This window comes from Aulonocara sp. 'chitande type north' Nkhata Bay, linkage group LG18 (assembly GCF_057382095.1).
Source record: "Aulonocara sp. 'chitande type north' Nkhata Bay isolate Kocher_YH1m ecotype deep benthic linkage group LG18, A_spYH_male_GT1.1, whole genome shotgun sequence".
NCBI classification, from domain to species: domain Eukaryota; kingdom Metazoa; phylum Chordata; class Actinopteri; order Cichliformes; family Cichlidae; genus Aulonocara; species Aulonocara sp. 'chitande type north' Nkhata Bay.
In genome coordinates, this window is record NC_141361.1 from 29,288,919 (window position 1) to 29,316,545 (window position 27,627).

The 27,627-nt window shown below is 40.5% G+C and overlaps 2 protein-coding genes across 2 annotated transcripts; both read right to left on the reverse strand.

Moving 5' to 3' along the window:
- Nucleotides 1–2,273: 2,273 nt before the first annotated feature.
- Nucleotides 2,274–6,487, reverse strand: LOC147308929 (solute carrier family 22 member 13-like). The gene is made up of 7 exons (XM_086273298.1): nucleotides 6,303–6,487; nucleotides 4,932–5,052; nucleotides 4,556–4,650; nucleotides 4,144–4,358; nucleotides 3,941–4,049; nucleotides 3,628–3,834; nucleotides 2,274–3,539 (listed from the first exon to the last, which is right to left on the reverse strand). The coding sequence occupies exons 1-7, from the start codon at nucleotides 6,485–6,487 to the stop codon at nucleotides 3,479–3,481; spliced, it is 993 nt and encodes a 330-aa protein (XP_086129424.1). The 3' UTR covers nucleotides 2,274–3,478.
- A 4,504-nt stretch (nucleotides 6,488–10,991) lies between these two features.
- On the reverse strand, nucleotides 10,992–20,842 carry LOC147308930 (solute carrier family 22 member 13-like). Its single transcript, XM_086272529.1, has 10 exons — nucleotides 20,410–20,842; nucleotides 20,190–20,293; nucleotides 16,454–16,608; nucleotides 14,312–14,480; nucleotides 14,109–14,229; nucleotides 12,276–12,370; nucleotides 11,858–12,072; nucleotides 11,655–11,763; nucleotides 11,342–11,548; nucleotides 10,992–11,254 (listed from the first exon to the last, which is right to left on the reverse strand). Exons 1-10 carry the CDS (start codon nucleotides 20,836–20,838, stop codon nucleotides 11,194–11,196), a joined length of 1,665 nt encoding a protein of 554 aa, XP_086128655.1. The 5' UTR covers nucleotides 20,839–20,842; the 3' UTR covers nucleotides 10,992–11,193.
- Nucleotides 20,843–27,627: the final 6,785 nt, after the last annotated feature.

A 27,627-nucleotide genomic window follows, 5' to 3' on the forward strand; every position in this document is an offset into this window, starting at 1 on the left:
TTTCCGCGGCTGCTCTGCACAACCACAAACCTGCTCGGTTCTTCACCCGTACTTAATCTGCTCTGCGGCATCTCAATATCTCACAAGCATCCCGCAGTCCGGCAGCTGCTATGTTAGTGACAGGTTGATAATGTGCCTATTGGTTAATTCCTAATAGTTAAAGGTCTACTATTAGCGTGTGCGACAGCCAGATTAACATTCTTGATAATTGTTTAATGCTTGAATGTTGTTGAGACGGGAGCTTTACTGACACCTGAAATTCCTACTAAAGTGCTGTTTAGTGTTATTGTCACAGTCCTGGGTCAGTTGACCCAGTGTTTTGAGATTTTGGGGGCTTTCCAGTTTTTCTTTATGTATTATGAGATATTTGGGATGTGTAATGTTTGTATTATTTCTTCTACTCATCCCATTTATGTGTTTAGTCTTGTTCTGTCTCTCGCAAATTGCTCTAGAGCTCAGCTCTCCCCTAGTGTTCGATCCTCGTGTCTGTTGCTCTTTTGTCTGTCAAGTTTGTGTATCACATCCTGGTTTCAGTATTCTGTCACCTCCTGTTTTATTGTGACAGTCCCCCATCTCGTGTGCGTTATGATCTGTTTTACTTCCCATGTCTCATTAAAATAAACATCTTCCCTAATCACCTTTTTGTGTATGTATTGTTTTTTTCTCCCATGTTCACTGTCAGGATGTTGAGTCACCATCCCTCCTAGATGTCTCCTCGGTCCAGTGTTCCTAGCCCTTGTGTTGTTCCACGTTTACTTTTCAGTAGATGATAGTTTTCAATTTCCTTTCTTGTGTGTTATGTAAGGCTCACTTTCAGTTCACCATGGTCTGCTGAGTGTGTCTGCATTTGGCCCCTCTCGTTCCTCGTACACCCTTATACATGACAGTTCTGAATGTTAACTACTTCAGCTGTTAATGAGGGGAGGAGCTGTGTTCCTGTCTGTGAAGCTGTGCTAGTTTGGTTTCTTCGTGCCTATGAAGCAGACCATTTTTCAAACCAGGATCTAGTGCTGAGACGGTGAGGTCTGCAGCTGTGCCAGCCATGCTCCAGCTTCCCCCCACAGTCCAAAAATATGCATGTTAGGTTCATGCCTATGGTGTGAATGGTTATCTGTCTCTATGTATTGCTCCTGTAATAGACTGGTGAACTTTTCAGAGTGTGCTGTAACAGCCCCCCTGCTAGTCTAAATTGAAAAAGTGGTTAAGAAAATGCATGTATGGATAATATATTGTGTGTACCATACACTGCCACTGTGGGCTGTATCAGGGACAGGAGGAGTGTGGTGGACAGCTTTGTTGAGTGGTGTGAGCTAAACCATCTACAACTTAACATCACAAAGACAAAGGAACTGATCATGGACTTCAGGAGGCATGCTCCTCCTCCTCCCCCTGTCACCATCAGAGGGGCTGACGTGGTGGGTACACATTGACTGTAAACTGGACTGGTCCAAGAACACCAGTGCTGTCTTTAAGAAAGGGCAGAGTCGGCTGTTCCTACTGAGGTGGCTCAGGTCTTTCAACGTTTGTGGGAAATGCTGACCATGTTCTATCACTCTGTGGTAAACAGCGCTGTGTTCTTTGTGCCGGGGCAGCGGATGCCAACAGGCTGAACAAGCTGATTATAAAGGCTGGTTCTGTCCTGCGTGTCAGACTGGAGAACCAGGTGGAGGTGTCTGAGAGGAGAATACTAAAAAAGCTTCTCTGTGTCATGGACAACCCCTTCCATCCCATGCACGCCTCCATGATGGACCATCGGAGCACACGCAGCAAAAGACTCATCGCCCCTAAATGCAGAACTGACCGCCACAGGAAATCCTTTCTACCCATGGCAATAAGGCTGTCCAACTCTTCTTTTGTTTTACCTGATATAGTTACATCATTACTTGTTAGAGTTATTTTGATACTATATTTGCACTATCCTTCTGTATATTACCTTATCCTACAATTCTTATAGTATATTATTGTATATCTTTATTCCTCTTGCTTTATTCTCTTGCTTTATTGAGCATGTGTCTTGTCTTATCTTATCTTGTCTTATATAACAAAGTAAAATATTTCAAAGCAAAAACAGAAAAGGCTCAGTATTACACTATAAAGTGTATTACACAGTATGGTGCACTAAAGTAACTTAGTGTGTGTGAAGAGTTGTGATAGTCAGTGCAGGTTGAAATAAACTCGATGTGAAAGAACAGATTGGAGGTATGGAGAGAGAGCAGTCGACCGCTTTTACTTTATTTTATTTTATCACATTTGAAAAAAAGTATTAACACAGAAGCAATTTTTTGTTTCTTTGTTTCATTTCTTTTATTTGTGGGAAACAACTGGATTTGTGTTATATAACATGCCGCCCATGAAATTTAAATTTGGTGTTAAATCTTTTTTATATTTATATTTAAATTACATCAGAATGAAATTATGACTTTGCACGAACGTGCCAGATAGTTTAGGTGCCAGTCTCAGGTGATGCCACACTCTACTTTCACTGAAGAGTATTTTTGGATTTAATGTTAAACTGTTTGCAAACAATGCCTTTACAGAAAAGATTGAAAGTCAATAATTTATCACTAAATTATAACATAAAAAACATGTAGTGCTTAGAAAAAATTAATTTATAATTATGATGAACAAAGTTATAATAAAGTAAGTCCATAAACTGATGCCAAATCGTTAAAAAGCTCATATAAGACTGTATCTAAATGCTTGCATTATATAAAACTAAGAGATCTCTTATATCAAAAATCATTAATACAATAACGGTATTGTTTCACAGTTGGTCCATACAATACAACTCTGTGGAGGTACGGAGAAACATACAAAGCAAACACTATTACAGTGTATCTGCTGCAGAATAAAGCAAGGAATGATAAAGGGATCAGATTATTATGAATCATGGATTAATTAGTAGAATACGTGTTTTCAAATTTGAGGATATTGATGATCTCGACAGTGCAGTGATGCTCTGTCATAATCTCACTCCCTAGTTTAGTTATCCATGGTTCTAATTCTTAGTCCCTCTCCTGATTTAGTTAGTCCCCTTTCGTGTCCAGTTGTTCCCTGTCTCATCTGTGTGTATGTCTGTCTCCTGTATGTTGTCATGTCTTTCCCTGTTTGTCTGTGTCAAGCTCACATCTTCTGTTTTTTGTTCTTTGTCTCTGTTCCGTGTTTGTCACTTCCTGTTTTATTTTGTTAGCCGTGGTCTCTGCATTATGTTGAGTTTTGCTTCCTCTGCCTCGTCAAGCCTAATTTGTTCCTAGTGTGTTCCCCAGCTGTTTCCACTACCCTTATCACCCACCTGTGTATATATGTCCCAGCCTTGTTTGTCCGTGGTTGTGATTTCTCTTATCTGTCTGTGTCCTGTCTTTTTAGAGTTTCCTGTGTTAGAATCCCCACATATTTGAATTAAAAACATATAATTATTTTGGTATATTTGTAGAAAGAGTTAAAAACTCAATACAAAACAAAGTCAGTACACAAACATCTACATCTTGGTTGAATATGAATGTGGACTGGTAGTTGTTCTTCTTGTGGAACTAACTTGTCTGAAAGATATAAAGCAGAAACAGATGAAAAAAATGATGACTGACAAAATAACATGTTTGAGATGCTGCAGTAGTTAAACACTGATACCCATTGCGCTCAGCCTCTTCAGTCGTCTCAGGAAGCTCTTTTCTTTTGGTTTCGGGAAGCAAGAAGCCGAGAAATCCACCTATCAACGTAAGGCAGCTGAAGACTGTGATGGGTATGACCGAGTGGTACATGGCCAACAAGTTCAGCAGTGGAGCCAGTAATCCACCTAATCTTGCTGATATGGATCCTAAAGCTGTGGCTGTTTGTCTGAAACAGGAAGACAAATGGTATACTCACTAATTCCTCCCGTGTGTTCTTTTCACACAAGTCAGGGTATTGTTCACAAACATGAATAAAAACTGTGACTGCTTACCTAACCGATGTTGGAAACAACTCCTGCATAAAGACCATACAAACAGAGCCAGCCCATATCAAGAAAAAACGAGACGCAACAGCTAAAGATGTGACAGCAATGGCGTAACCTGACATAAAGGAAATAAATAATTAATAAAAGTGAACATAAACATGATAAGCAGACAATTGAAAATGTATTTTGCGATATAACAAAGCTTTTACCATCAGGAACAGCTAGGATAAGTATGGAAGAGACTCCTCCGATCAGAAGGGTTGCTATGAATAATATTTTCCTCCCCAAAATCTCCAGCAGCCACATGGAGAGTAAAACAGATGGTACTTCAAAAACACCATAAACCAGTTGGGTTACAAAGATGCTCAAACCAAAGTTTTGCATGTCTAAGTACAAACTGTAGATGGAAAGGTTCACGGAAAACCTTTAAAAGAGAAGAGAAACACATTTAATCAGACACAAAAGTCCTGTATCATGAACCATTTATAACACATTTATGAATGGCCATTTAATCATCAAAACATCAAATTGCCAATCTTAGCATTTAAAAACAGCAACATGTTTTTGCATTGAAATATTTCCCTTTTAATGTATTAACCTCACTATAGATGTTGAACTTACCATGACAGTATTATAATAAAGAAATATCTGGTCAGCAGTGATGATCTGAAGAGGATTTTTATTCCTCTGTTATTCACAGAGTTATTCACTTCAATCTGTGGGAGAAGTCACGCTTGCTGTAACACCATCATAGCAAATTAAGAAAAAGGACTTGAAATGAATCCATCAGTCTAGTTTTTTCCAGTTCCAGTTCAGGGTTGACATTACATACAGTGAGAGACACCCTGACCAGGTCCCCATTCTATTGCAGGGCTAATACATAGATACATCTCTTGTCATGAATATGTTGAATAGTAAACATAACAAATAAACAGCTATTTTACAGGTGCCATCGATGTTCTTGAAAACTCCTCCCCTGATGAATGTGATTCACTACCTTGTCCAGAAGAGACTCTGACACAGGGTGTTTGTTAATGGCTGCTGCTTTGACAATGAGCTGTTTGGCTTCTTCTTTTCTGCCTCTGCTTAACAGCCACCTGGCTGACTCTGGAATAAACCTGATAGGAAGAAAATTGAACTTCAAACAAACAGACATTTTGAAATGTATAAATAACTCAATAAATAGAGTAAAATACACACCATATGTAGATAATAAGCACTGCAAGCGGAACTGCTGTGATCAGCTGAGCCAGTCTCCAGTTTCGGATGCCATAGATCATACCAGCGAGGACGCACTCTCCAATTGCACTAAACAGCTGAGTCACACAAGCTCCCCATGATCTTTTGGACGTCCCAATCCATTCAGTGGCTGCAATAAGGAAAATATGTTAATTGTTTGTTTATTTTAGATTAAGACCTCAGCTCAAATGGAACAAAATAAATACATAACAACAAAAATAAGTAAAAACATTGCACATCAGCTGCTATGAATATCTCGGCTGACTGTACATATATTTTTCTATTACTATTTAATACCTAATCAGACAGAACATCTCAGTGTGAATGGATAATGACCCAAACCAACCAACAACAACCCAAGAGTTTCTCAAGTATGTGTTTAGTTGAAGACAAAACCCCCTGTAGACACAAAATTACATAAATGTGTCTTTGTCCTTTGTCCAACATCTTTATGTTTAGAAACTGATTATCTTTTGTCTCTTATGTAAATGTAAATATGTAAAACGGTCACAAAGGCAACAGTAAGATAAAAGTAACAATAAAAATAATAAATGGGAAGAGGTGGAAGTAGAAAGTTTGAATGGAAAATATCAGATCAGTACAGCCTTGTTGGACCTCTAAAACATTATAAGAACATCATCTTAGCCATTGAGAGAACAACTGGCAGATTATTTTACAATGAAAACTACTGTTAGTTGTAGCCTTGTCCAGAAGATGTAAAAAGTTAGTGTACTCTTCATACATAGTATGATGCTGTTGACTCGATATCCTCCAGCTCCAAATCCCACCAGAAACAGAGATACTAAATATAAGTAGACGTTGGGACAGAGAGCTGTTGTCACGGTGAATACAGACAACAGAACTGCTGGAATCTGAGTTGCTCGTTTGCGGCCGAATCTGAAACACCAAGACAAACACACAGGGATACATTAGCTTCTGTTATGTAAATCACAAGCAGCGTTGGGGAGTAACGGAATACATGACCCGCTGTTACGTATTTATCAGAATCAGAATCAGCTTTATTTGTCACAAGCAGGTTGCCCTGCAGTGAAATGGGAGAGCCGCGAGCCTCCCCATGATGGTATCAAACTTCTGTTCCGTGGTGTTGTCATTCTTTTGATTCTGAGACCTCACAACTGCAGTGATCCATTCCGCGATGTGTTCCAACTCAAGGGTCTCATTTTGAGCAGGCCTCTCTCTGATGTATCCCCCCATACGCTCAGTGGTGTTGTTTTGAGCCTTCACAGCAGCTGTAAGCATCTCCAAGGTGTTAACCATATTACGTTCATTGTGAGAGGTCGCGCCTCGTCCCATCGCTTCGATTCCAGCGGGCAGCCTTGGGGGGGTTTGAACAGCCGGTTCCGCTCTCTTATTTCTCCAATAAGCCAGGGCCAAGCCAGCTCCGATCAGCAAGAACCCTGTTATCATGGTTCCGAATAGGTAGATATCTTCAGCGTCCTCGATCGATGTATTCTGTTACAGTTACCGTTTTAAAAGGTGGTATTCAGAATACAGTTACTTTGTTGAAATAAAGGGATTACACGGCAGTCTTTTCGTGCTTCATATGTTAGGCTGTCCCCTCTCTCTTGTTGGTAACTCCACGCCAGTGGAAACCCAAACAAAACACGCATTAAGAGGCTCTAATGCCTGTGTCTCAATCTCGCAGCCCATGTCACCTCTACATGCAGCCCGCATAATGATGTGAAAGAAATATTTTTTAAAATTAGGTGTTTGTATGGCAAGTAACCTTCAGTAATAGTAATAAATCACACAGCAATAGTACATTCATGTAGTTGTAAAACGCTTGATAATATATTAAGTAATCCAAAGTATTGAGAATACGTTACTCTCATTGACTAACGCAACGGAATATGTTACAAAATACATTTTGGGGCATGTATTCTGTAATCTGTAGTGGAATACATTTTAAAAGTAACCTTCCTAACACTGATCACAAGAGCTGCGGGTTAATGTTGTGCCATTAAAGAGATAACAGTAATGCAATCATGTAAAAATAGTTTTTTCACGGGCAGTCCTGTGAAAAGCCACACCCCATGTTTCAGTAACACTGAGGAGGGTAAATAGCAAGTGCTGTTAATCAACTGCACTATCACATAGAGACAGACAACCATTTACACAAGAAGCACCAGTTAATGTGACCCTAATAACTGCATGACTTTCAACTGTGGGAGGAAACCAGAGTACCCAGGCAGAACCCACTGCAAACTTGACCAGATAGTGGTTTTGAACCCAGGACCTTCTTGCTGTGTGAGGCAACAGTGTTAATCACTGCGCCACCAAGCTGTGAAGTGAGACTTACAAAAATAGGAAGGTTATGATTACAAGGCGTGATACAGAATTTTCTGTACGTTTTTGTCCTCGACAGGTTAAACCACAATAAATAGCAACAGCACATATGTGGTGTGTGTACGATTGTCTGCCTCTTATTACCCCAGTGATTTTCCTGTGGTTTGAAATCGTGTATGATCTTGTGAATTTTGTTAGTTCAGTCAACTAACCACTCTAACTAGATTGTATTATGTCATCTCAACAAGAATAAATTAAGTTGCTGAATTTCATGCAAACCCTGCATGATTTAATCATTAACCATAGAAACAACAAGTTTGAATCTTGTTACAGTTTTTTCTGATTGCTTAAGCACATTTTTTGTAACTATTGGCTAATTTTGCAAAACTCTTCACACAAATAAGAAAACCTGTCACCCAATAATCAAAACATTGTAGTTCTCTTGCAAAAGCAAACACAGCTAGATTAACTCTTCACACCTTCGTAAAAATGGTGTTTCCGTATCAAACAGTGCACACAAGCCATCATCTACTAAGCACACAATGCGCCAACTGCACACTGATGGTATGAATACAAAACACATCTGGCTTTTGCTTTCTCTGTGCACAAGGTAGGCTATGTCAGTGTGAGCTCATACTTCTGTCATAGATCCATAAGCATAGAGGGATCCAAACTTCAAGTACTGGTGTTTATTCAAACACATCAAAACAAACACAAGTGTTCATTTCCAAGTATAGGATTATTTGCAATCGCCATAATGACTATATGGGTTACTTGGTCTGCAGTGAACATGCTTCCTCTGCCCCAGCATCTGGTCATCTAGCAATTCTGTAAAGTAACAATTTCAGTATTTTTACATCAATGGTATTGGTGTGTTTCTCATTGGCATATGGCAGTGCTACAAATCTTTGTGCGAAGTGACTGTACTAACCGATTCTCATTTCAAGATGTCCTTATGGTGCTTGCTACAGTGTAGCGGCTCGAGTTAGGCTGGACCCGTTGGCCAGCTACCCTCAGGGTCATTCCACGGTTGATTACATGGTCCACTATTGTAGCTCTGATGTCATCAGCAATTCTATTTCTTACTCTTCCTACCCTTCCTCTCCCCCCTCCTCATCTTCCTCTCCCTCCTCCTCGTCTTCCTCTTGCTCCTCCTTGTCCTTGTCGTCCTCTTCATCCTACTTCTTCACCTCCACGTCCTCTTCCTCGGCCTCCTCTACTTCTCACTCTTTCTGCTCCCTCCATTGTACTCCGCACACACAGCTTACCTGTATTATAGTGCTTAGGCTGATTGCAAAGTGAACTAATTATCTAAAAAAGTTTTGACATGTGAAAGTGTGCCAGACAGTTGGCAAATTAGTGTTAATGATAGCCATACATGTGTATACTTTTGCTAGGAGTGTGTTGGAAATTTGGTAATTGAGTGTTGTGCAGTGAATTGTGCCTACAGTTTTGCAAAGTGTGTGTTACAAAATTGCAAACTGAGTGCAAAGCAGTTTTTGTGCTTTTAGTTTTGCAGACTCAGTGAGTGGTTTTGCTATAAGTCTGAATAGTTTTAGAGATTGTGCTACAGGAATCACAGTTAGGGTTTAAGCATTCAGAAAAAACTGTAACTGAGCAGGCCTATTACAGGTGACAATGTTCTCTTCTGTGCTGAACAACCTATCAGAGGCTGCACTTTGTGGCTTGGATGCACAAGTACTTTTTTGCCAAATGACTGACCTGAGGACAGTTAACCTCGTGCACTTTCCACCATTTGAGGGGATCATTGTCACCATCTGCTGGGGGACAATCTAGGTCGTTTTTAACTCTGCCTGTCCCTTGGAGATGGTCCCAGTCCTTGCTGCTACCCTCTTAAAAAAGCTTCCAAGGGTCTTCTTTGGCAACTTTGCGCTTTGGCCCAGGTTGTCTTCAGCTGATCTTGAAGCTTGTGGTGGTGTTTCTGATTCTACTGACCACGCAGTAATGATACAGTTTCGCTGACTGCTCATTCTTTGATTGCCTGCCTCTTTACTAGAATCAGGTGTTGATGCTTGAGATTGTGAAATAAATTAGAGGGATTTCCCCTTTAGATATTATAGCCTTCGTGCACTCCTTACATATTATTGTAGTTTGTTCTGTAGCTCCTCGTTTGTATCCAAAATAATTAAACAACACTGAAGAGCTGCGCTTTTGTGAATTAAATCTTCAGCCATAACGTTTTCTTCACCTTAACAACTTTAATAACTTCATGCTGCATGACCCACGTGACTGTAATCCACTGTGTGATGGGGTGATGTGTTTACACCATGAAATATCATGATATCAAAAAAAAAAATTACCTGTATTTTTGTGAATGATATGACATGGCCCACCCTCATCCCAATGGCGTTGAGGGTGTCATTAATTAAACCGTTGCTTAAAAACGCATCACGTGCCCCAGCTGTCTTAGATAATTATAGGCTAATCTCCAACGTTTTTTTTTTTAAATCTCAAATTCTTCCTCGCATTATGGAGTTCCACAGGATTCTGTGCAGTTCTGTTTATATTATACATGTTTCACTTAGGAAGTATTATTAGAAGACATAATTTACATTTTCATTATTATGCCAATGATACCAGCTTTACATATCCATGAATCCAGATTACACACACCAATTAGTTTAAACTGCAGTAATGCAGTGATTTGTGCAATACCTCTAAAATTAGAAAGATCCTCTTTAAGAGTGATGATGAAAAACTAGTTCATTAATTTATTACTTCTAGGCTGGACTAGAAGTAACTTACATCAGTAAGTTATCAGGGTCTCCTAAAAAGCCATCAGTTGGCTTCGGGAAACAAAGTGCTGCAGTGAGCAGTGAGAGTACTGACAGGGACTAGAGAATCGGTCTTAAGTAATCTTAAAGACCTCATACTACCACACCATCCCAATAGAGCACTTTGCCCTCATACTACTGGCCTACTTGTGGCTCCTAGGACATAAAGCAGAATGGGAGGCAGTGCCTTTAGCTTTCAGGCTGCTATTCTGTGGAACCAGCTCCCAGTTTGCATTCAGCAGACACACACCCTCTCTACTTAGCATTAAAACATTCCTTTTTGATGCAGCTCATAGTTAAGGCTGGATCAGGTGACACTGAGCCTTCACTTAGCTATGATGCAGAAGGGCTAGGTTGCTGGGACCTTCCCATCATGTAGTGGGCAATGAGTGATTGTTGCTCCTTCAGGTCTTTTCACTGGTCATGTGTTTGCACAATATTTCAAAATAATCACCCAAAATAGTTTCTAATGCTGAGAATGATTATTATAATTATAATTATGCACACAAACTACTTGGTGACATTTATGAAAAGATCATAGTTTGGATTAAGATTCACCTTCACAAAGTTAAACACATGATAGAATAACAGCAGGGTTGCTTTCAGAATGTGATGCTGCAGCAGTTAATGGGAAACAAGTAGTGGGAATAGTGTTTAATTTTTTCAAGGTGATGGAAACAGTGTTTATTTAATCACTTATTATTACACTTGGTTCTTTGTACTGCAGAAAGTTAGCCAAAGTTACACTGTCTAAAAACTAAAGTGTTAACAAAATGATAACTTATTAAGACTGCGGTCTCCTCAGATGTATCTTCAGACCCTGAGTCCAGAACCAGGGACGTCTATAGAACATGACTGAGGTTGTGGTTCATTTAAATACATCACATATTTGTAAAGATGAAATCCGTACAAAAACATCTACATCTTGGTTGAATATGAATGTGGACTGGTAGTTGTTCTTCTTGTGGGACTAACTTGTCTGAAAGACATAAAACAGAAACAGATGAAGAAACGATCATTGACAAAATAACATGTTTGAGATGCTGCAGTAGTTAAACACTGATACCCATTGCGCTCAGCCTCTTCAGTCGTCTCAGGAAGCTCTTTTCTTTTGGTTTCGGGAAGCAAGAAGCCGAGAAATCCACCTATCAACGTAAGGCAGCTGAAGACTGTGATGGGTATGACCGAGTGGTACATGGCCAACAAGTTCAGCAGTGGAGCCAGTAATCCACCTAATCTTGCTGATATGGATCCTAAAGATGTGGCTGTTTGTCTGAAACAGGAGGACAAAAGGTATACTCACTAAGTTGGTCTTTTTTTTTCAGCGTTCTTTTCACACAAGTTGTTCACAAACATGAATAAAAACTGTGACTGCTTACCTAACCGATGTTGGAAACAACTCCTGCATAAAGACCATACAAATAGAGCCAGCCCATATCAAGAAAAAACGAGACGCAACAGCTAAAGATGTGACAGAAATGGCGTAACCTGACATAATGAAATAAATAATTAATAAAAGTGAACATAAACATGATAATCAGACAAAAATAAAATGTATTTTGTGATATAACTAAGCTTTTACTATCAGGAACAGCGAGGATAAGTATGGAAGAGACTCCTCCGATCAGAAGGGTTGCTATGAATAATATTTTCCTCCCAAAAATATCCAGCAGCCACATGGAGAGTAAAACAGATGGTACTTCAAAAACACCATAAAGGAGTTGGGTTACAAAGATGCTCAAACCAAAGCTTTCCATGTCTAAGTACAAACTGTAGATGGAAAGGTTCACGGAAAACCTTTAAAAGAGAAGAGAAACACATTTAATCAGACACAAAAGTCCTGTATCATGAACCATTTATAACACATTTATGAATGGCCATTTAATCATCAAAACATCAAATTCAAAAGTCAAAATCTTACGATTTAAAAACAGCAACATGTTTTTGCATTGAAATATTTCCCTTTAATGTATTAACCTCACTATAGATGTTGAACTTACCATGACAGTATTATAATAAAGAAATATCTGGTCAGCAGTGATGATTTGAAGATGATTTTTATTCCTTCGTTATTCACAGAGTTATTCACTTCAATCTGTGGGAGACATAATGTTTATCGTAACACCATTTTAATACTACTGATAATAATGGAGATTTGTTATGCCTCCAGTGGTATTACTTTGAATCAAGGTAGAATTTCTTTTAGCAAATTTAGCACAAAAAAAACCAAATACACATTGATCAGGTCACCACTCTAGGCCTAACCCATCGACATCAACACCGTTTACACCTTCTGCAAATTTAGAGTGAGCAATTACCCTAACATGCATGTCTTTAGACTGTGGGAGGAAGTCAAACAGACACGGGCAGAACATACAGAGTCACTGTGTTGCCTAAATCCATATCTCTTGTCCTTAATATGTTGAATAATGAACATAATGTCTTCTCTATTCATGACTCTACTTTCCTTACTCAATTTGTTTATTTGATTAGCAACATTACGCAAAAAACACCAGGGACAGTTTAATGTCACTGGGTGGAGGGGCAGAGGCAGAGCTTAAAAACCTTTAGACACACCACCACCACCATTTGCATGAGTAATAGTGGAGGACTGACTCTTTAGTAGTCAGAGGTTATTGCCATCTTGATGAAAATGGCATAAAAGTCCATTATAAGAAAGCCTGTGCAAACTTTATTGAAAAATAATTAAAAGAATACCAGGCATGGTACCAAATCTAACCAGTGTTGGTCAATTTACTTGAAAATAGTAATTAGTTACTAATTACTGACTACTTCTCCAAGAAAGTAATTCCGTTACTTTGCTGATTACTTATTTTCAAAAGTAATTAGTTACTCTATTACTTAGTTACTTGTTAAAAACATGATACACAACCTCAATACATTATAAAGCAATAGACCTTTCGGCCCTGTTCTACTTTTTCTGCATAATCCATCATAAAAAATGGAATCAAATGAAAAAATTCTCTTTTTAAAACTTGTTTTATTAGTTTTAATCTTTTAACTTTATGCACATTGCGTCAAGCAAAAATTAAATTATATGCAACAGTCTTTGATTTGAATAAATTGTTTAACTTTTAAACCTATTTTCTGCATATTCCAGCATGTAAAATGAAATAATTGTTTGTGTTTACACTTACTCTTTCAAATAGATGCAAGTAAAAAACAGCAAGAAATAAATAAAGTCAAAGGTTCGGCAGCACTAAGTCCTGTCGTTCTTAAATCGATTGTCACCTGTTTAGCAGGAGTGGGGCCGGTGGAGGTTTGGCCAGTGCTGCAGCGGTCATGTCAGTGGGGGGATCTGGGGATTTCTCTGTGAATTTCACACTCCTGTGGCAGGGTGCTCGGTGCTTGCACAGATTTGAAGTTTAATTTTTCGCTGTAGAAAGAAGTTGTCTTCCCACGCAGAGTGAACAGTGGTCGCTAATGTTTTTGTCATTTTTTATGGAATGAAGCTAAAAGTAATGTCAGGACATCCACGCTTTAAACGCTGCACGGTCGTACTCTAGCTCGCATTGTTGATCTACACATGTCTGTTGCTGCAACGGACGTCGTACGCTCGCACGTCAATGTCGTGAGACACTCTCACAAATAAAATCACTGTTTAGTAACGCAGCGTGCTTATGGGAAAGTAACAGAAATCGAATTACTTTTTTTTGCAATAGAAATCCCTTTCTTTACTTATTGCTTGAAAAAGTAATCAGATTACAGTAACCCGTTACTGCCCATCTCTGAATATAAGACACTTATTTTGAGGTATTTTACAGGTGCCATCGATGTTCTTGAAAACTTCCCTGATGAATGTGATTCACTACCTTGTCCAGAAGAGACTCTGACACAGGGTGTTTGTTAATGGCTGCTGCTTTGACAATGAGCTGTTTGGCTTCTTCTTTTCTGCCTCTGCTTAACAGCCACCTGGCTGACTCTGGAATAAACCTGATAGGAAGAAAATTGAACTTCAAACAAACAGACATTTTGAAATGTATAAATAACTCAATAAATAGAGTGAAATACACACCATATGTAGATAATAAGCACTGCAAGCGGAACTGCTGTGATCAGCTGAGCCAGTCTCCAGTTTCGGATGCCATAGATCATACCAGCGAGGACGCACTCTCCAATTGCACTAAACAGCTGAGTCACACAAGCTCCCCATGATCTTTTGGACGTCCCAATCCATTCAGTGGCTGCAATAAGGAAAATATGTTAATTGTTTGTTTATTTTAGATTAAGACCTCAGCTCAAATAGAACAAAATAAATACATAACAACAAAAATAAGTAAAAACATTGCACATCAGCTGCTATGAATATCTCGGCTGACTGTACATATATTTTTCTATTACTGTTTTATACCTAATCAGACAGAACATCTCAGTGTGAATGGATAATGACCCAAACCAACCAACAACAACCCAAGAGTTTCTCAAGTATGTGTTTAGTTGAAGACAAAACCCCCTGTAGAAAGCTGGACACAAAATTACATAAATGTGTCTTTGTCCTTTGTCCAACATCTCTATGTTTAGAAACTGATTATGATGATGAGATGATGATGAGATGAGATAGCCTTTATTTGTCAGTTGCAGGTCTTTTGCCCACAACCGAGATGACAGACCTTGCTGACCGTACATACAATACACAAACATCACATTGGGGAGACAGGTCAGGCTAGGTAGCGAGGAAAAAAACATCGAAAGGTGTAACACAAAAGGATATTGCAGGAATGCACAGATATCAACACACCATAGCACAATAAACACAGACAAGCAACATGGGAAAGAGTTCCAGTGTGTACATCTGATCTGGGACCGCTGCAATCTTCGACTGCGCCTCCAGCTGACCCGATGTCCACATCAGAGGGGAGGTAAGCGTTGGAGGTGGCGTTGGATCCGGGTAGTGAGGGTGATGCGTCAGTGAGTGCTTATCAGTATCAGTATATGTATGTGTGTGCGTGTCCATAGTTCAGCTGAGACAGTGTCCTTCGCCCTGCCAGGCTAAGTAAACAGCCTTCCAGCCAACCCAGGTGGCCTTGCATGGAATGAGAAGGAACAGACTCAACACAGTCGTTATCAGGGAGTTTTTGTTCAGCTTCAGCCTTGAGCCCACAGCTGGCGCCGAAGGGGTAGCCGGATTATGATGGTAATTTTTCATTTGCAACAACTCATGAGAATTTCAAGCTGTTCTTTAACACTCCGACACTGGTCTCTCAATCTCCCGTTGGATAGCCGCGAGTTTCTCCATGATGTTATTAACCTTCAGTTCCCTGGTCCTGTCATTCTTTTGCTCAAAGAGCAGATTCTGAAAACTCACGACTGCAGTCAGCTGTTCCAAGATGTAATCCAACTTCTACTCAGAGGTGTTGTTCTGAGTATTCACGGCAGCCACAAGCTTCTCCAAGATCTTATCCATGCTGCAGTCAGTGAGCCCATTCTGAGAAGTTGCGCCTCGTCCCATCATTTCAATCCCAGCGGGCAGCCTTGGGGGGGTTTGAACAGCCAGTTCCGCTTTCTTAATTCTCTGATAAGCCAGCTCCGATCAGCAAGAACCCTGTTATCATGGTTCCGAATACGTAGATATCTTCAGCGTCCTTGATTGACAGTCCCGCCAGGCACATGACCCTCCATGTCTGCCACCCGTCCATCGTGTATCCAGCGGGGAAAGTCCCTCCAGGGCACTCAGGCTCTCCCGAGCCCAGACTTCTCGTTGAGAAAAGGGTGTCAATAGCATTCAGAGACCAGTTTACCAGGGAAAGTAATACAAAAAACACGAGACTAGACAAGGACATAAGAACTAAGCAGGGAAGATAAGGGAGAGGAGAGGAGAAAAAGTGCGTCCACCTCCTCCGAGAGCCAGCAGAGTACATCTTTTGTCTCGTATGTAAATGTAAATATGTAAAACGGTCACAAAGGCAACAGTAAGATAAAAGTAACAATAAAAATAATAAATGGGAAGAGGTGGAAGTAGAAAGTGTAAATGGAAAATTTGAGAAAATTGGAAAATTGGAAAAAATTTGGAAAATATCAGATCAGTACAGCCTTGCTGGACCTCTAAAACATTACAAGAACATCATCTTAGCTATTGAGAGAACAAGTGGCAGATTATTTTACAGTTACAACGATTGTTAGTTGCAAAGTTTGTGCAAAGTTAGTGTACTCTTCATACATAGTATGATGCTGTTGACTCGATATCCTCCAGCTCCAAATCCCACCAGAAACAGAGATACTAAATATAAGTAGACGTTGGGACAGAGAGCTGTTGTCACGGTGAATACAGACAACAGAACTGCTGGAATCTGAGTTGCTCGTTTGCGGCCGAACCTGAAACACCAAGACAAACACACAGAGATACATTAGCTTCTGTTATGATACTAAGCACACTAAATCACAAGAGCTGCTGGTTAATGTAGCATCATTACAGAGATAACAGTAATGCAATCATGTAAAAATAGTTTTTTATGGGACTCTGTGCAGTCATGTTGGAGTCTCTCGCTGTACTGGCCATATCTTGAGTTTTTTACTGGCCTATAGAGGTACAAGACATTCCTTTAATTGGAGAGGGTCATGAGTGACTAGAATAAAAGCATGCAAACAACACAAATATGCAACATATAAAAACAAACTAATAAATTACACATAAAACACACAGAACACAACATTAAATTACTTACACTGCTTGACAGGGGCAGCTGAATGAAGAAATAAAACCACTATGGTAGGGAACCAGAGCTAAGAGATAAGCTTCTTATATTTGCAAAGTTATATTTGAATAAAACTACAAGACCTTTGAAACAGGAGGCAGTTTAGCACACTGGTTGTCTTATGGCTAAAAATACAGCAGCCTGGGTTTGAGTGTGACCTTTGAGGGTGACCTTGCTGCATGTCTTCCCCTTTTCCCCTTCTCTCTTTCCCGTTCAATTCAATTCAATTCAATTCAATTTTATTTATATAGCGCCAAACCACAACAAAAGTCGCCTCAAGGCGCTTCATAACGGTCTATCCTGTCTACTGTCTACCCCCCCCCCCCCCCAAAAAAAACAAAACAAAACAAAACAAAACAAAATAAAACAAAACAAAAACACAGCACACATGCACAAACACCTCGTACGAACTGTCAAGCACAGCGGTGGAGGAGTGACGATGATTGTTTTGTAGCCACAGCATTTGGCCATCTTGCAATCGTTGATACAACCATGAATCTTTCTCCATACCAAAGCATTCTTGAGTCAAACGGGAGGGCAACAGCTGTCCAACAGCTAAAGCTTGGCTGAAATAGTCATGCAACACAACAATGATCCCAAGCACAGAAGCAAATCTACAACAGAATGACTGAAAAAGAAAAGAATCAAGGTGCTGCAATGGCCCAGTCCAGACCTCAACCTGATGTTTGACCTCTCTTCTTCAGTTCTAAGAGCGAATGGTGGAGAGTCCCAGATTTTAGGCCTTAGTGGGAGTTGTCAATTAAGGGGGTCGTTGACCCATTATTGATCACGTGCCTCAGCAAATGAGCTGAGGTGTAAAAAAGAGTGTGGTGTCATTATCAGCAGAGGTTTTGGATGAAACCATGTGAGACCTTGCCTCATCCTATCATGTGACCTATTGAGATCAACTGACGCAAGATTTGAGTTGGCATTAAGGCACCTGGGAAGGGATCTCAAAACTGGATTGTAGCTAGCAGAGAATTGGTGCAGTAAGCCACCCCCTCTGTTCAAAGATGGTCATTCACAGTGGACATAGGTGGCTTCTTTCACTCCTCTTTCAAACCATGTGTCTTGGTCCTTTAGATGCAGATGTACAGCTCAGTCTCGTCCAGTAGAGGTGGCTCTTCTATGTTGTGCCATGGGTTTGTCAAGTGGCTCTGTGGTTTTTCCTGTGTAGAGGTCTGAGCACTCCTTGCTGCACTGCACAGCACACACTATGTTGTTTAGTTTGGGTTTGGGAGTTTTGTCCTTGGAATGAACCAGTTTTTGTCTGAGTGTGTGCATGGGTCTGAAGGACACTGGGATGTGCACTTCTTGAGAACCTTCTATAAGCACGACATCTCAGTGCATCCCAGTGCATCCCAGTGCACTTTAAACCCAGCCACAATAAAAATAAATAGGTCACTAAGATAAAGGTCACTATGATTACTATGTTACTATGAGCTGGATGGCTGGAAACCTACACAGACGTTTCTTCAAGTTATCTCCTCAAGATGGTTCTGCAGGCTGCTGAATCATCGGGCGCACACAGAACTGCACAGAGTCCCCTCAAACTTATTTACATGATTGCATGTGCAGTTTTGGTATATATGCAGGGAAGCGGCATTTTAACGGACTGCATTAAAGTATTAACATAAGGCAATAGAGTACATACTTAAATTATTTATTGATTTATGAAATACACATAATAGATTCCATTCTAAGTCTAATCCAACACAATTGTGGAACATTCATGTTATAGAAACATTATAATATTTATTTGGTAACTGTCAGCTCATAGTCAGAATGTAAGATTCAGAGAATCTGGAGATATCTCTGTGCAATGCCGAAAATAAGTTTTTCAAATGTGTTGTTGCAGTCAAATGCAAAATGAGCAAATATTTTCCTTAAAATAGCATTAATTTAATATATTTTCTGTGTTTCATTGGGAAAAAAATACAGGTTTATTAGATTCGCAAATCAAAGCATATGACTCAAAATTAGTATTTATTTTTGAAGTTAGTGAAAATATTTATTTGATAAGCTGTTGCTAAGGTATCAAACCTAACAAATTAAAAGAGACATTTGTTTTGTGAATGTGTTAACAGACAAAAGTTATTCATTCAGTGTAAAATTATAGCAGTGATGCACTGTCAGGACAACCAAGGCAAGCTCTGCTTGTCCTAAAAATAGACATAAATAAAATGTACCAAAGTAAAGCAGTCACTCACTTTTCATCTCAGACATGATGGATGCATGGAGCTTTATGACAGTGCTTGTCATAAAGCTCCTCAACTGTTTGCCTCTTGTGGCTGCAGTTGCCTATTGTCACTGAAAGCTCTGCTTGTTTACTGCTCATAGAAACTGTGGCTCTCTCTGCTTTACAGCTGCGTCTGGCTTCCATTAACAATGACCTCAGCTTGGTAAGATGTGCTATGGTTTCTGGTGCTATGCACGTGTGCAAACAGCTGGTCTGACAGTAACCTGATGAAAAACCAGCATGGGAGGCAAGCTGCTGCTGGCTCTGCTTTTACTGCTTTGAGGTCAATTACAATTTACACTCTGTATGGAAACATAGTAAGCATTACCAAGCAAATGAGCTTCAATGCTTTATCTGTGTAACAGGTGGGTTTCTGTTTGCGAACGTGACCAACACATGTGATGTAGAGAATACAGAGCGTGGAAATTTTAATATACTTTTTTGAAAAGGCCTGTTTTTTTGAACTCATCCATTTAATGCAGTTTTCTGCAGAATAAATATGAATAATTGTTTTGACTTGTAATATTTTATGCACAATTATACAGTAATAAAGGTTTATGTGTATAGAGGTATTTTCAAGATTTGCTTCTTTTCCTAAAGGAATGGTTTGAAACATTTCTCAGTCACTCATCTTTTTCAGCTAATGGTAAATTATTTTTGGTAATATAGCAGATATTTATTTATTTAACTGTAGAAGTATTAATATTTTACAATTTTTCAGCCAGGAAGGAGTGCAGAAAGATGAAGATGTTTATGTACAGTGTAGACTGTTAGTGCAAACAATATTTTTTAATCTGATATGACTGAGCTTGTGAAGTTGCAAAATAATGGAGGAAGATGTTTTCATGTGTGTGTGTATTGGAGTGGAGGGACTGTATTCGCTTGCCTTTCCGTAAAAAGCTGCCATATTTCTGTATTTCGGTGCAAAAGGAACCATGAACTACTGCAAGGAGCACACTTACGATTCAGCAAAAGGTCCAAACATGAGGGAACCAACAAGAACTCCAGCCATGAATACTGCTTGAATCACTTCCACCAAGCTGGCCTGGCCACACACTAGATCAAACTGTGAAAACAAATAAATATAATAATAATAACAATAACAATAATAAAACAAAAAAAAATAATTAATGTAATGTTTCATGGAGGTGAGAGATCTACTGAACAACAAATTTCACTTACATCAGTGACTATGGTGGCTTTGTAGAGCATGTTCCCATACACCCATCCATCCTGGCACCCTGTGGTCTCATTGAGTCTGTACTCTCTGATAGTATCAATGTCCCAGCTCACTGGGACAAACATCTCACACTTGCTGAAGGTCCCATCCTCCTCCCGAGGCACGGTCAGGTTGAGCTGCTCCTCTGAGGTCAGGTTAGGAGCAGCACTGAGGATCCAGTCTGTGCTGCAGTGTCTGTCTGGATCTGATTGGATGAAAACAAAACTGGCATAGAGAAAAGTCTGAACAAAGTTTGGAAAGCAAAGTGCAATTAGAGTGATCTTCTGGAATAATCCAAATTCCCCAATGTTCCTTAGAATCTCTCCAAAGTCTGTCATTTTGAGCTTGATGGTGAAGGTCTGAAAAACAAAAGAGCTGCAGCGCCGACTCATACAGTGACTGTTAATCTTTAACCCAGCTATATTATCTTTTTAGCACACGGAGCTCATTATTTAAATTTTTTTTTACCTGAACATACTGAACTGCTGTCATGTCACCACATTCAGGGCTCTTTCAAAAGTCATTACACACACACATAAACACAATTTCTGATTTTAAATCTGCTGCTTTAAATCTAAAATCATCAGGCTAAAGCATCTCTGAGTTAGTAGTAAGCACTGAACAGAGCGGAGTGATAAAGTGGTGCCTTCATTTGCAGTTTATTTACATTTTTTAAGTTAACAGACCTAAGTTTCTCTCAAACCAGCAGTTTGAACCGCAAGAGTCAGACCTTTCTGCTTAAATCTATCCAGAACACTGAAGCTGACCTCTGTCAACATACCTAATTAGAGGTGAAAATATGCTTTTTCTCCTTGACTTCTTATATGTGTTCAGGGCCTAATGTGCATTTTCTAGTTTTATTTTAGGAAATCTAATTCTCATTGTGTCTGTAATGAGAATTTAGTCCAGTGTGATCAAGGGAATGAATCCCAAAGTGCATCTTTAAAGGGAATAAACTCAATTTAAAAAAATATATGATGACTGCGTGACGTAATTAATGTATAACATGTATCACAGTTACTTTGTGTGTATTATAGGAGACACTGTACTAGCTGCAAAAGACTGTGAACACAGTAAAACTGTGAAGGAAAGCAAAAATTATACAGTAAATAAAGGCTTAAGCATTCGCTGGGTGCTGGTCTTTAATCTGGGGAAGTTCTGCTCTTTCTCCTCACTCCTGTAAAAAAGCTGACCCAAAAAAGCAGAGAAAGAGTAATGCTCTGGCTCAGAATCTGATTTTGAAGAGGTGTTGTTGGGTAATGTAATAAAGAGCGTTTGCTTGTAATCAGGAATGATCATACAGTTTATAACGTATGTGTGAACACTGAAGAGGTCAGTGAATAAAACTGTAACTAAGGTGAAACTAAAGGATTGTTCGCTTTATGCCGTGTCAGCACACTTAAGGTTTACTCAAGTTGTATACACTGCTCCACTGCAGCTGTTACATACATTTGCAAAACCTACATTTAAATACGTAATGGCCATATTCAAATTGTAGTTTTCAATACTATGTATGGCTATTACTCCCAAGAATTGACAGAATTATACCCAGTTAACAGATTCAGAACACTGTCTATCTATTTGCAGTCTCCTACGTGTAGAGTAAGTACACCTACCCAGCTGATTGTAACACAAATGTCAAATCAGCCAATCACATGGCAACAACATGGCAAAGACGGGCTGCTAAAGTTCAAATCAAGAATTAGAATGGTGAAGACAGGAGAAGTAAGTGACTATATATTCTGCATAGATGTTGGTCCATCCCTTTATGACCATAGTGTACCCAGTTTCCAATAGCTGCTTCCAGCAAGATAATGTGCCATGTCACAAAACTGATATATATGTGGTTATATATATCAGAGGAATGTTTCCTTGTTGAATCAATGCCATAAAGAATTAAAAGTGTTTGAAGGCAAGGTGGTCCAACCTGGTACTAGTAACTTGTTCCTCATAAAGTGGCTGGAGTGTGTGTAAAATCAACACTGACTTGAAGTCTATAGATTTTATGTGGTACACATTGTACATTGTATATCCTCCACACATTATATCACCAGCCTGAGCTTATTACACATGGCAGGATGGATCCATGCCTTAATGTTGTTTACATTAAATTCTGATCCTATTATCTGAATTTCTGCATGTCTCAATAATGTAGACAACATTTTCCAGTTATTTTCTATTCAAATTGTACTCTGTACTGTACTGTGTGATCTTCTTTAAGATGTGATGAGTTATGCATTCAGAGATGCTCTTCTACCTTGTTTGTAATAAATGGATATTCCAGTTATTGTTCGCTTCCTACCAGCTCAAAGCAGTTTGACCATTCTCCTCAGACCTCTGACATTAACATAGGAGAACAAACCTCTTAATTTTGTTTTTGAACTGAAGAAGCCTCCTGGATGAGAGGTGAAGCATTGTCATTAAACTTAATGAAATCCAGACACTTCCTTTCCATCCAGCCTTATGTTAGAAGGGGCACTTGGGCCAGTAAAGTATTATTACTAAAAGTATTTTTATGAATATGGGTTATAGTTGTGCTAGAATTTTTTTTTTTAATTCAGTAAAAGGGACTAGATGTTACAATCCCTGATAATCCATTGCTTTAAATGGAGAAAATCTTGAGGGATGGCTGTTATGAGGAAGGGCAGCCCAGAAACTTTACCAGTGGCACACATCGTTGTGTGCCTCAACCTTTGGTCTTTTACCCAACCTAATCTGCCATTTTTCCTATATGATATTTGCATAATCAGTGACACTAGCACCACTGACTAACAGTGCCCCCATAATCATTAATATGCAAATTGTCATGACCATTGATCAATGACCAGGAGTACAGAGAGACCTGGAGAATGGCTGCAATCACAGCATTGTAGGATAATGAAAGATGTGCCCTTAGGCCCCCTCCTTGATTCAGAAATGGTCTTTCCCTTTTGAAATAAATGGCTTCCTTGACTCCCCACTCAAACCAGTAGGTGTAAATAGACTGCAGAGTCCTGGCCTGACGAGGTGGCTCTTCTGTGTTGTGCCATCCGCTTAGCCAGAGGTTGTTTGGTTTCCCCGATGTATAAATCCTGGCAATCCTCCTGGCACTTAACAGCGTACACTATATTACTCTTTTTGTGGGTGGACCAACTTTTGAAGCAGCACATTTTGGGGTTTGAAAGCCACAGAGACCTGGTGTTTAGAGAAAATGTGTCTCAGCTATTCTGATACTCCTGACACATGGGATCACTAGAGGTTTTTGCTTAGGCAGCAGTTGTCCTCTCTCCTGGATCACTTGGAGCATTCTCTATGAGCTTTCCCAGCTTTGACAAATGCCCAGCTGGGATAACCACATTTACTCAGGGTCTTATTGATATGATGTTTTTCGGCTTTGCTGGCCGCTGTATCTGTGCGGATGGTGTTCGCTCTGTGTTGTAGCGTCCTGATGACACCCAGTTTATGCTCCAGTGGATGATGAGAGTCAAACCTTAAATACTGATCCGTATGCATCGGTACACATCAACTTTAAATGTCCCCCATTACTGACAGGGTAGCCCAGGGGTCAGCAACCTTTAAGACCCAAAGAGCCACTTGGACCCGGTTTCCACACAAAAGAAAACACTGGGAGCCGCAAATACTTTTTGACATTGACATACCGGTACTATGGGAGCCTTGACCTGACTTTTAAAAAAATAATTGGAAAAAAAGCACTATGCTGCTAAAAGATGAAAAATACTGCCTAAATATGTATTTTACCTGTGTGTGGCGGGGCGTGGTCTGCAGCACCGCTGCAGGGGAGGCGGACGCACCTGAGCGGCACCCGCAATCACGCCTCGCCGCCTTAACGTCTGTGCTATCTATGCTGTTGTTGGTATGTGTCGGGCTGTGAGCTGAAAAGCTACAGCTAGCTGTATGCGTACAGCAACCATGTGTGAAAAGTGGTCAATAAAGAGATGCTGAAAAGCATGTTCATGGAAACATCGTCGGGTCTGCCGTGGTATGTTTACAATGCGACTTCTGCTCCTGAACCTCTGCGCACAGCGTCTGCAAATCGGGGCTGTACTTTCATCTTTACTCAGGACTGTAAGCTTTCATCTGTGAGGCGTGAGCGGTGTTTGTTTTTAACATAGTTCATGGTGGAGAATAGCTGCTGACATAATGTGGATCCGAAGATCCATAACTGGCCTACCTGGGGCTGAAAGTCTCGATAATTGCACGGCGTTTCGGCGGGTACACCGGCTTCTGCGAGTGTGACGCTTATTTTGAGCGATGAACAAAATAATAAAATATAATTTTATTTTTATATTTCAATGTCGCAATAATCTTCCAATTTAGATCTACAAGTTAAAAAAAATAACTAACATAAATAAAATACACTTCAGCTAATTACTTCTAATTTATTTTCCCAAACCACGCGAAGCCACACTATAAGGACTAAAGAGCCGCATGCAACTCCGGAGCCACAGGTTGCCGACCCCTGGGGTAGCCTGTCATTTTTCACATCCTCCCTGGTGAACTTGATGCGTTTGTCCACTGATTATTTACTTGTGGCACATCCTGAGATTTGATTTTCACCCAGATTTTAAGTTCAAGTTCAAGTTCAAATTTTATTCGCCACATGCAGTGGCAGGTTGCCCTGCAGTGGAATGAACCCGCCCCCCGACCATACACAGACAACACAGACATCACATGGGGATACAAGTCAGAGAGCGGTTGCATTACAGAAAAAAACACTGAAATATACACTACAATGGGAAAGTACAAGAGGAAAAAAAGAGACCTCTGCTCATGCTGGGCTATAGGAGGACAGCATGAGAACAGGAAACAAAAAAACTCCTCTACACAGAAAGCACATACAGTGGGGCAAAAAAGTATTTAGCCAGCCACCGATTGTGCAAGTTCCCCCACCTAAAATGATGACAGAGGTCAGTAATTTGCACCAGAGGTACACTTCAACTGTGAGAGACAGAATGTGAAAAAAAAATCCATGAATCCACATGGTAGGATTTGTAAAGAATTTATTCGTAAATCAGGGTGGAAAATAAGTATTTGGTCAATAACAAAAATACAACTCAATACTTTGTAACATAACCTTTGTTGGCAACAACAGAGGTCAAACGTTTACTATAGGTCTTTACCAGGTTTGCACACACAGTAGCTGGTATTTTGGCCCATTCCTCCATGCAGATCTTCTCGAGAGCAGTGATGTTTTGGGGCTGTCGCCGAGCAACACGGACTTTCAACTCCCGCCACAGATTTTCTATGGGGTTGAGGTCTGGAGACTGGCTAGGCCACTCCAGGACTTTCAAATGCTTCTTACGGAGCCACTCCTTTGTTGCCCGGGCGGTGTGTTTTGGATCATTGTCATGTTGGAAGACCCAGCCTCGTTTCATCTTCAAAGTTCTCACTGATGGAAGCAGGTTTTGGCTCAAAATCTCACGATACATGGCCCCATTCATTCTGTCCTTAACACGGATCAGTCGTCCTGTCCCCTTGGCAGAAAAACAGCCCCATAGCATGATGTTTCCACCCCCATGCTTCACAGTAGGTATGGTGTTCTTGGGATGCAACTCAGTATTCTTCTTCCTCCAAACACGACGAGTTGAGTTTATACCAAAAAGTTCTACTTTGGTTTCATCTGACCACATGACATTCTCCCAATCCTCTGCTGTATCATCCATGTGCTCTCTGGCAAACTTCAGACGGGCCTGGACATGCACTGGCTTCAGCAGCGGAACACGTCTGGCACTGCGGGATTTGATTCCCTGCCGTTGTAGTGTGTTACTGATGGTGACCTTTGTTACTTTGGTCCCAGCTCTCTGCAGGTCATTCACCAGGTCCCGGGATCTTTGCTCACCGTTCTCATGATCATTTTGACCCCACGGGATGAGATCTTGCGTGGAGCCCCAGATCGAGGGAGATTATCAGTGGTCTTGTATGTCTTCCATTTTCTGATGATTGCTCCCACAGTTGATTTTTTCACACCAAGCTGCTTGCCTATTGTAGATTCACTCTTCCCAGTCTGGTGCAGGTCTACAATACTTTTCCTGGTGTCCTTCGAAAGCTCTTTGGTCTTGGCCATGGCGGAGTTTGGAGTCTGACTGTTTGAGGCTGTGGACAGGTGTCTTTTATACAGATGATGAGTTCAAACAGGTGCCATTCATAAAGGTAACGAGTGGGGGACAGAAACGCTTCTTACAGAAGATGTTACAGGTCTGTGAGAGCCAGAGATTTTCCTTGTTTGAGGTGACCAAATACTTATTTTCCACCCTGATTTACGAATAAATTCTTTACAAATCCTACCATGTGGATTCATGGATTTTTTTTTCACATTCTGTCTCTCGCAGTTGAAGTGTACCTTGGTTGTCCACAGTACAACATTATAGAGCACGTGACCAGCAACAAGGTTGGGTAGGGGATGAGGAGTAATCCCAGGCAACACAGCAGCCATCCTGCCACTGCGCTGACTCTCCAGCGCGGGCCCAGACCCGCCTCGTGTTCCCAGGAGGCAACAAGCATCGAAGGCATTGGAAGGGGAGGGGGGATGTGTGAGTACTTATCAGTGTAAGTGTATATGTGTCCTTTGCCCTATCAGGCTAAGTAAACAGTCTATCAGCCAACCCAGGTGGCCTTGCATAGAGTGGGAAGAATAGTCAACACACAGTCGTTATCAGGGAGTTTTTGTTCAGCTCGTCTTGAGCCCACAGCTGGCGCCGAAGGGGTGTCCGCATTATGATGTTGATGTTGTTGATTTTTCTTTTATGCGAGCAGCTCATGAGAATTTCAAAGCTGTTCTTTAACACTCCAACACTGGTCTCTCAATCTCCCGTTGGGAAACCGCGAGTTTCTCCATGATGTTATCAAACTTGCGTTCCGTGGTCTTGTCACTCTTATGCTCAAAGAGCAGATTCTGAGACCTCACGACCGCAGTGAGCTGTTCCAAGATGTAATCCAACTTTTGCTCAGAGGTGTTATTCTAAGTATTCACGGCAGCCGTAAGCCTCTCCAAGATCTTAACCATGCTGCACTCTGTGAGCCCATTCTGAGAAGTTGCGCCTCGTCCCATCGTTTCAATCCCAGCGGGCAGCCTTGGGGGGGTTTGAACAGCCGGTTCAGCTTTCTTAATTCTCCGATAAACCAGGGCCAAGCCAGCTCCGATCAGCAAGAACCCTGTTATCGTGGTTCCGAATAGGTAGATA